This window comes from Pelodiscus sinensis, chromosome Z (genome assembly GCF_052426305.1).
Source record: "Pelodiscus sinensis isolate ZL-2025 chromosome Z, ASM5242630v1, whole genome shotgun sequence".
Classification (NCBI taxonomy): Eukaryota; Metazoa; Chordata; order Testudines; family Trionychidae; genus Pelodiscus; species Pelodiscus sinensis.
The window spans coordinates 12,185,634-12,196,009 of record NC_143085.1 but is presented as its reverse complement, the minus strand read 5'-3'; the positions used below and the strand labels follow the sequence as shown (position 1 = coordinate 12,196,009).

Here is a 10,376-nt window from a genome sequence, read left to right as displayed (position 1 = left end):
AACTAGGAGGCTGCTTAGCTCGCAAAAAAGATGTTTAGAACAATTGCTTAGGGTAAGAACTTTCACAAAACAAGTTTCTTAGTGAATTAGGATGAGCTGGCATTTTTTATTTTAACTTAGTACTCACTTTGATCTGTTTTCACTTGCAACCATTTAAATCCTACTTTTTGTACTTAATAAAATACTTTTGTTTATTATCAAGCCCAGTGTAAATAATTGTTACCTGGCGGGAGTAACCTCTGTGCATAGTGCCCTTTCACTGATAAAGTGTCTGAGCTTAGGAGCTTTCTATGTAAAACTTTTACACAGGATAAGATGGATTTATCTGGGGTCTTGGGGAGCAGCTGGGGTGAGGCGAGGGTGGGAGACATGGCAACAGAGGGGGAAAGGGAGATATTTATAAAATATTTATATTTATCAATAACTTGGTTACCAAAGTGGTCCAGAGCAGAACACACACACATCAATACTGGTGCACAAGCCCAAACTCACTCTGCTCATGGATGGAAAATATTAGACGAAACACTGTTGCTGATCCCTTGGTTCTTTATCTGTGTTGCTCTGTGCCTTGGCAGGGGGATACCAGAACTTCTGGAACAGCAGGGCAGGGTGGTGGGGAGTCCCAGAGGGCAGGAAAGTAGGTGTCAGAGGCTCGATCAGTGCTCCGGAGAACTTTCCCAAGTGGATTTCTGTGATCCAACCCCTCAGGATCAGCTCTAGGAAAGACTGGCCTGCACTAGAGAGGAGGTCAGACTGGGTCAAAAGGTCCTTTCTGCCTTTGGAAACTCTGAGCTTCTTTGATCTCTCACGGCAAGGCAGATTCCCACCCAGGCTCCTGGCATTCATATAGCTCTGTTCTGAGCCCTTTCCAGCTTTTCAACATCTTTTTCTGATGTGTGGACCGGAGAACTGAACGATGATTCCCGGCTTACACATCCAAGGAGGGGATGTTTGCCCTTTTAGCTACAGCACCACAATGGGGGATCCCCTACCCTGCCCCTTAGTCATTTCCAGAGCTTTTGCTTTCCAGGTCCCTCTTGGTATGGCTTAGCTTTGATGCCGAAGCAGACAAAAGTTCCTGCGATTCTCTCTCAGAGAGATGCAGCTAATTTGCTCATTTGCATGTTGTCTTGCGCTCCTCCCACTTTCTGCTGTGGGCAGCGACCTCCCAACTCTGTTCCCGGGGTTCAGGCAGTTGCAGCGCTCCGCGACTAGCCCAATCGCATACACACAAAGCACCTCGTCCCGCTTTCTGAGCACGACCCCCTCCACGGGCTCCCGGGTACGCTCGGGTCCCAGCTCCTTCGGCTTCCCACCCTCGCAGCTACCCGCACAGGCTGTCTCTGCTTAGTCTAGCGCTCTCTCCTCCCCAGGGCTGCAGCGAGAGCCTTCTCCGCAGAAACTGACCGGCAGCCTCCCTGTGTCTCTCCCCGGCAGCTTCGGACATGGGCTGCCAAGGTGCTTTGCCCGCTCTGGGTCACTCTCCAAGGCATTTGGCCCCGGGCACACCCCGCACAACAGCAAAGGCTGCCTAGCGAGCGGGGACCGCTCCTGCCCAGCGACCCTACAATAACATCAGGGGGGCACGTTCCCCGCGCCCCAGGGAAGGGGACAGGGCCGCGGCGGGGCGAGGCGCTGCAGCCTGGCCGGGCACAGCGCGGGGAGGCCCTGGGGCGGGCGGGAGGCGGCGGCTCCGCGTCCCCCAGCGCCTGGCCCGGGATCAGGGGAACCAATGTGGAATTTCCTGGCTGGCCGGGCGCCCTCCCGCTGCTGCCGAGAGGGGCGCGGAGGAGGCGGCGGCGGCGGGGCAGCTCGGCGCTCGCACGCAGCTTCCGGCCGGGACCCCGCAGGCAGCCGCCGCCGGGGAGCCAGGGGCTGCCGCGCTCGAGCCGGAGAGCGGACCGCGCTGGACCCGCTGCGAGCGCGCGAGACGCCGATGGAGGCGCCCGGGGGCCCGGCTGCCGCGCGGCGGCTGCTGCTGCTGCTGCTACTGCTGCTGAGCTGGGGAGCTGCCCAGGAGCTGAGTCCCGGCGGGAGGAATGTGTGCAGAGCGCCCGGGTAGGAGCCGCCCGGGACTCGCTGCCCTGGGGGCGAGCTGCCTCTGGCAGCCTCCTCCCGCCGCAGAGGGGCCCTGCCTTGCGCCCCCTGCCCCCGAGGGGCTGCTGGGGGCAAGGGTGGCCCTGCCCCCCTTCGGGAAGGGGGCTGGTGCCGATCCCCGCTGCTGCAGAGCCCGGTGCTGGGGGCACTGGCAGCGGGGAGCCAGCTCCTCGGATGGAGGTTTTGGGCGGCTGGGGATATGGAGACGGGGCAGGTTGCCGCTCACGGTCTCTGCGGGTCGGAACCGCGCCAGCCGGGCGGACAGGCAGGCAGGCACCTGGCAGGGCGGGCTCTGTGTGCGCCTCCACGTCCGTGCACTGCTGCCCTGGGGCGGGAAGGGGACGCTTCACCGAGAGGGTCACCTGAATCGCCCCCCTGTGCCACGCTCGGACTGGCCGAGCCTTTAACTTTAGTCGCACGTTTCTGGTCCCTGCATGGAGTGCCAGCTCGGAGCTCAATGCCTTTGGCTTCTCCGCTCTCCTTCCAGGGGGCGCCGCTTTCTGGAGAATTAACCCCGTGGTGGGCTAAGCTTCCCGGGATGCTGCAGCTCCCTTCTCCCCCCTCCCTCCCCCCCAGCCAAGCCTCAAGCCCACCAGGAATCCTGCACCGCTGGCCCCAGCTCCAGGGTGGGCATTTCTGGGGCAATTCCATACAACAGGTGTCCCCCCTTCTGCGAGGTTCGGAGGGGGAACACACAGCTCAAGTGTAACCTAAAACCCAGTGGCAAGGAGCGCTCCATCTGCTTTGGATTTAAACTCTTGCAAACAAACCCTCCTAGACAAGAGGACTTTCCAATTCTGTGGAATTTCTTCACAAGGTCCCCCCACCCCCACCCTAGGAAGCGTCTGGTCTGTTTTTCTTGCAAGACAAAGTCATTCTTGTGTGGTACTGTGGGACAGTGGGGTCTGACAGCACCATGCTCTGGTAGGGGGGCTAATCAAGGCCTGGGGAGGGGGGGGTAGCATGAGGAGCTGGGGTCCATGATACCTAACATACCGTGGAAAGGAAACGGTGGGAGCAATTGTGTGTGTGTTTGTAATTAGGGCTGGAAGGGAACAAGTCCTGACCTCACCTCTGTGCAAGGCGATTGGTGCTGGGCCTGGGAAGGGGCAGTATGAGAGGCATTATCATCTCTGGGCAGTTTGTGGGCAGCAGCAATATAGAATCAGGAAGAGTTTAATTTTGGTTCCAAATGTCCTGGCTCTCCTAGTCACCAAATGAGCTGCCGTTTTAATCTTCCACAGCCACTGCCTTGCCAGAGTCTCTGACTCCACTAGCAGGGCTCAGGAACTCCAGGGAGTTGCTAGTGTCCCTGCCTCACACTCCAAACAGCTGCTTAGAGGCCACCACTTCCTCCCATTTGAATGTATGCCTGACACTGCAGATTTGTTTTCACAAGCTCAACTGCTCCACAGCACTGGATCTGGAGCAACATCTCGTTTTCAGCATGGCTGGAGTGGGAGGAGGGAAGGGGGGTCAGAAGAACTGCCAACAAACCCAACATTCAAAGCAGCTAGTTGGTCTGTGGAGCTGAAGCCGAGACCTGCTCTCTGCGGGAGGCAAGAGCCCCTCTCTCTTTTAGGCCCCTGCCTGTGCTAAGGGTGGGCTCCTACTTGAGGACAGTGCATATATTCACCTTTTGTATCACAACTTGTGAGGTCAAGTGAGTCCACAGGCTGCAGGAACAACACACACCTTTCATGGGCTCTGGAGGGGCTTGGATAATGAGCTCATTGAGCAAAACTTGTGAGCTCTAGTGCCCTCTCCTCAAATTACAGGCTGCCTTTTCTAATGAGACAGTTTATGAACCTGAACGGGCTTCAGAATCCCAGCCATATGCTCACTTAGAGGCTGGCATTCTTGCTGCAGGGGGGGAATGGAGAGATTCATATTTGCTGTTCAGAGGGGAAACCTGCCATTTTCTGCAAAATCTACCAACTAGCCCCCACCTTCATTCTCAAAAAGCAGTGAGAGCCAGCAGAGAGACCACATACAGGCTGCCTCCCACCCCCATTGTGTTTTCCAGATGCACTCAAAAGGAGGAACTTGCCTGGAGCCTGGCTCTAGGTGCAGCAATAGAATCATAGAACTGGAAGGGACCTTAAGGGGTGGTCATGTCCAGTCCCTTGCACTTGTGGCAGGACCAAGTACTATCTAGAGCAGTGATCTCCAACCCTTTAACAACAAGCTTACTTTTTCAATTTAAGTGCAATGTAAGATCTACCTCAAACCCAAATACCCCTGTGCCACTTCCTTCTTGCCCCTTCTTTGAGGCCCTGCATCTGTTCCCCCCACTTCTCTGAAGCCTCACCCTGCTCACTCCATCTCCTTTCCTCCCCCATCCTCACTCACTTTCACCAGGCTGGGGTAGGGAGTTGGGATGCAAGCTCTGGTCCTGGACCAAGGGGTTTGGTGTGTGGGCAGGGCTCCAAGCTTAGCCCAGGGTTGGGGATTGGGGTCCAGGAGGGGTTTCAGGGCGCAAGGTCTGGGGAAGAGTTTGGGTGCAGGGGGACTCGTGTGGGGCAGGAGGTTGGGTGCAGGAGAAATTTCAGGGCTGGAACAGGGTTCAGGATGCAGGCTCTGGCACCATTTAACTGAGCACCATTTAACTGAGATGGCTTCTGAGTGGTTGGGCAGTGGGGTTAAGGCAAGTTTACTCCTGCCCTGGTCCTGCACCACTCCTGAAAGCAGCTGGTATGTACAGCAATGGCTCCATGGCGCCATGTGCTGCCCCTCATCTACAGGCACTGAGCCCACAGCTTCTACTGGCCACGATTCCCCGTTATTAATCAATGGGAGCTGCAGAAGTGGTGTCTCAGGCAAGAACAGCGTGTGGAGCCCCACTGCTCTGCCTCTTTCAGGGCTGCAGGAACACGCCAGCCACTTCCAAGAGCAGCAGTTCGCACAGGGATAATTACTGTAGCCACGACAGGTTCAGCATTTTAGAACTGACTGCTCAAAGAATTAAATGTAAGCATAAGAGAGAAATGAAAATTATGACGTGCACAGACTAGTCAAAAACCAAAACCAACCCCCTCTTCAAGCAGTGACAGAAGTAACATACATGGGGGGTTGTTGTGTTGGGTCAGGAGATGAGAATGAAGGACAGTGTGTGTGTTTATGAGAGTGACAGAGATTTGCATTGCCAACCTCTCTCCTCCTTCTCTCTGTGTGGAGATGGGGTACAGAAATGGGGAAAAGAGGAACACCCTAACATCAGCACCCCCCTTTCTCCTCCCACACCCATTAAGCCTGTTGCTATTCTCAGAGGCCAAGGAGAATAATTTTTCTTCCTCCTTGTAACACCCTTTTAGGTACTTGAAAACTTCTATCATGTCCCCCCTCAGTGTTCTCTTTTCCAGTCTAAACAAACCCAGTTATTTCAATTTTCCCACATGGATCATGTTTTCTAGACCTTTAATAATTGTTGTTGCTCTTCTCTGGATGTTTTCCAGTTTCTCCACATCTTTCTTGAAATGTGGTACCCAGAACTGGACGCAATACTCCAACTGCACCCTAATCAGTGCAGAGTAGAGCGGAAGAGTTACTACTTGTGTCTTGCTCACAACACTCCTGTTAATGCCTCCTAGAATCATGTTTGCTTTTTGTGCAACAGTGTCACACTGTTGACTCCTATTTAACTTGTGGTCCTCTAGTCTGTTTCACACATACAGAATGGGAAGCAGCTGTCTAGGAAGAAGTACTCAGAAAGGGGTCTAGGAGTCATAGTGGACTACCAGCTAAATATGAGGTTCTTTTAGATGGTTGTCCTTGTGGGTGCTTCACTAACCCTTCTTCCTCTCCTTTGTCTTGAAACCATCCATTTCTGGGGCTGTGCACTCCTATGCTAGTATAAGTGGTCTGGCTGACCCCACGTCCTCTCAGTTCGTTCTTACCACCGGCGATAGTCATTGGAACTGTTCTTGTTTTACCTGTACTCGGTGGTCTTCATTTTACTCATTTTTTTCTGTTTTCATTCTACCCCAGTTGTTTATTTCTGACTTGGACAATTGTTAGTTTGTTATACACGGCTGCTTGGTGCTTCTTGCTGTGTTAGTGGGGTTTCATCTGCTCCCAGTACTGGGGCATGCCTCAGTCTCTGGGCTTCAAGCCCCATGCCTCCAGTAGCAAGGCTATGCCTGTGGCTGACCTGCTTTCTAGTTGCCTCTGGTGCTTGGGTAAAACTACTGTGGGAGATCATTGTCCGCTCCACTATCAATTCAAATTGTGGGGCCTGGAGGCCAAGGTGAAGTTCATCCTGATGGAGGTGGGGATCCAACCCTCTTCAGAGCCAAGCCAGTTGGACTCAGCACTGAGTCCCTTGGAGTCAGTGCTCTTCCCACTGTGGCAGACTCTAACCACCATTCCCTTTCACCCATGCAGAGCAAGAGACAGAAACAGCAGATGGTCAAGAGGAAGGCCAAGCATGGGGAGCTTCGTCTGGGTAGTACTATTGACTCTGTCCTATATACAGGCTCCATTGAGTCCAGTCCCCATCATTAACATTGGAGGGGCAGATCAGCATCAGTATAATTGTGGCACTGTGCACCCCAGAGGTGTTTGTTGCAGCCTGAGACTTGCTGGTGCTTTTGGCACCACCATTGCTGTGATGGTGGTGCTGGTTTTGCACAAAGTATTTTCAGCTCTGGGAGCTCCGAACAAGTGAGTGGATCACTTTTGCAGCACTTTTCCATGAGTGGTCCCTCTAGACTAATGCACTAAGGGTAATTTTCCAGCAGGCTGGGACTCCCCACGTATTTTTGTAACCAAACAGAACAGGAAATGTCACCAACTTTGCTTCTGCAAGGCCACAGCCTGGTCTCACTCATGGATTCTTTTCAGGTCCCTTAGACATGGCACCTGATCTGCGCCTTCCCTCCCATCCCTCTTGTGCATAAGGCTCTGGCAAAAATCAAGCAGGACAAAACACAGACTATTCTCATAGCCCCATCATAGCCACACTAGAACTGGTGCACCACACTGCTAAGTTTTTAAGTAGTGACCCTAATGACACACCCTCACTTCCTGGATCTGATCTCACAGGACCTCATAGTCTCCTAGGGCTGGAAGAGACCTCAGGATGTCATCATGTCCAGCCCCCAGCTCAAATCAAGTCCAACCCCAACAAAATCATCCCATCCAGGGCTTTGTCAAACCAGGACTTAAAAACCTCTAGAGATGGAGATTCCACCACCTCCCTAGGTAACCCATTGCAGTGCTTCACCACCCTCCCAGGGAAATAGTTTTTCCTAATATCCAACCTAGACCTCCCCCCCCCCCCTGAAACTTGAGACTATTGCTCCTCGTTCTGCCATCTGTCACTAATGAGAACAGCCTCTCTCCATCCTCTTTGGAACCCCCCTTCAGGTAGTTGAAGGCTGCTATTAAATCCCTTCCACCTTCACTCTTCTCTTCTGTAGACTAAATAAACCCAAATCCCTCAGCCTCTCCTTGTAAGTCATGTGCTCCAGCCCCAGAATATTTTTTATTGCCCTGAGCTGGACTCTCTCCAGTGCATCCACATCCTTTCTGTAATGGGGTCCTCAGAATTGGACACAGTACTCCCGATGTAGCCTCACCGGTACCAGATAAAAGGGAATAATCACTTCCCTAGCTCTGCAGGCCATGCTCCTCCTAATGCACCCTAATATGCCATTAGCCTTCTTGATTACAAGGGCTCCCTGTTGACTTCTATCCAGCTTCTCGTCCACTGTAATCCCCAGGTCCTTTTCTGCTGAATTGCTACTTAGCCACAGTCAAACCATGGTCAAATGCTCGACCCAGATCTCAGCACCCTGCACTTTAACAGCTTGGAAGCACCAGGGTTAAATCCTCAGGAGCTGGCTTGCTAAAAGCAAGTCTGCCAGGTGCTGCTATATAGCAGGAAGCCCTCTACCACAGCGACAGACCTCTCCAAGTGGAAGCTTTTTTCCATTTGGTCTTCCCAGCAATATCTCTCACCCACCTGGCTAGCGCTGCAGACCACAAAGGCTTGGCAATCCCACCATTTAAAGTGAACCTGGCATTGGTTTTGGCATTCCATACCATGGTGGATGATTGATTGTTTTTCTCACATTACATATCCATTCATTTCATGAAGGGCCTAGAAAGACTATACCCATAGATATGGGATCCCATTGCCCCATGGAACCTAACCTGGTCTTAGCAAAATTCACAGGCTCCTTGTTAGAGCCATTAGCAACATACACCTTGTCTTACCTTTCTTACACTTTTTTGGTGGCTGTTACTTCAGCGAGATGGGTCTCAGAAATCCAGACCCTTACGTTAGAACCCCTGAACCCAATCTTCTTTAAAACTGAGGTACAGCGTTGCCCTCACCCCATGTTCTGCCAAGGTGAGATCACAGTTTCACAGTAATCAGGCTATTTTTCTGTTGATTTTCTTCCCAAAGCCACATGCGAGCCAAAGTGCTGCCAAAGCCACTGACACTTGCCTTCTTGCTCTTTGGGGCTTCTGACCACCCTGTCCTGCTGGGCCAGCTCAGCTAGTTTCCCCCAGCCACGGCATAGAGTTGAGATCCTCCCCCCACCTTGCCCCTCCTGCTCCTGAGGAGCAGTGCAGACACTGAAACTCTTCAGCTCCAAGGAAAATGAAGTTTTAGATCCAGCTTCCTTGGAAACCACTCCCCAAATGGGATCAGAGCCCCAAATGAATTATTTAGGTAAGCCCCCTTTAACAATGAAAGGATGTACACATTGGTTGCTCCCCCATGTACCAATTATTTACACTGGGCTGGATAGTAAATAAAAGTGATTTTATTAAGTACAAGAAGTAGGATTTAAGTGGTTGTAAGTGAGAGCAGGCAGGGCAAAGTAGATTATGAATTTGAAATAACAGAAAACGCTTAGCTAATTCTACCACTGAAACTGCTGTGCAAACTTACTCTAAAACTGTTCTTATTTCAGCTAAACCTCAAGGCCAAGTAAAATCCTTCTCCCTGGGGTCTTTGGTTCATCCTCTTGGGTGTGCCATGCCAGCCAAAGACCCAGAAATTGCTTGCTTCCCATTGTTTTATAGGTTCCCATTTTGGGTAGGAATTCTGTTTTTTGATTTCATCTTTACATGGAAAATCACAGCTGGTCAGAACCTGCCAGTTGGTAGCGGGGCAGGGTGGGCGGGGGCTCACATGACTTCTTAGGCCCAACCAGTGCTAAGACTTAAAGAACAACGAAGGCTGTTTACAGGTCACCTAGACATTGAGGGTAATATCCTTGGTGGCTTTCATTTGCACATATAAAACCATAAAGCATTCCATAATCCATATATTTAACTTTACACACCAGAATACCAAAATAAGATATACAGACCCAGAGGATTAAGACATGAAGACTGATAGTTTACATGAGGTAATTTGTCCAAAGTATCTCTGAGCTATGCATATTTGTGACTATAAGTCCATTTCATAAAGCCGGGGGAGGGGGGGGGAATTCTGTCACATTCGACATGCCCTGCCTTTCTATATTGAGCAGACAAGACCATGTTATAGATCAGTGGTCTCCAACCTTTTTAAGCATGAGATCACTTTTTGAATTGAAGTGCAATCTAAGATCTACCTCCAGTATAAATGCTCTTGCCCCGCCTCCTTCCCTCCCCTTCTCTGAGGCCCCGCCCCTGCTCACTCCCTCCTCCCTTTCTTGCCCATCCTCACTCACTTTCATCAGGCTGGGGCAGAGAGTTTGGGGTGCAGGCTCTGGTCTTGGATTAAGGGATCTGGAGTGTGAGAGGGCTCTGAGCTGCTCTTGGGGCAGGCAGTTGAGATGTAGGAGGGGGTTCTAGGTGAGGCTCTGGGATGGTGTTTGGATGCAGGGGTGCTTTGGGGTGCAGGAGGGGGTTCATGATTGGGGTAGGAGTTTGGGATGTGGGCTGTGCTTTCTTCAGATGGCTCATGGGTGGTAGAGCAGTGGGGCTAAGGCAGGCTCACCCCTGCCCTGGCCCTGACCTACTCCCTAAAGCAGCCAACAAACTCCATCCCAAGTCCTGTTGTGCCCCCGCTCTACTCTGTGGAGAAAGGATACAGAGTGGGAGACTGGGCACCTTGACATCAGCACCCTCCTCCTCCTCCCCTGCCCTGCCCTGCACAGAAAGCAGAAGGCTCCTCATGGGGAGGGGCAGGTCCAAGGCAAAATTCAGGAGATGAGCAGCAGTGAGGGGAGGGGCAGCTGAAATGCTGGCATTTGATAGCCTCTTGGCCAAACCAGTCAGGAGCATCTGTCAGAGGCTCCAACATCTACCAGTAGATCCTGATCGACTGGTTGGTG

General features: G+C 52.2%; 1 protein-coding gene across 2 annotated transcripts in view; it reads left to right on the top strand.

Moving 5' to 3' along the window:
* Window positions 1-1,800: 1,800 nt before the first annotated feature.
* The window catches only part of SCARF2 (scavenger receptor class F member 2), a 101,127-nt gene continuing 92,551 nt past the window's right edge, over window positions 1,801-10,376 (top strand). Inside the window, exon 1 of one of the 2 annotated variants that reach the window (XM_075898218.2) lies at window positions 1,801-2,058. In XM_075898218.2, coding sequence (XP_075754333.1) covers window positions 1,937-2,058 — 122 coding nt within the window. In that variant the 5' untranslated portion in view covers window positions 1,801-1,936. The remainder of the gene's footprint in view (window positions 2,059-10,376) is intronic. The other variant, XM_075898217.2, reaches the window with a different exon arrangement.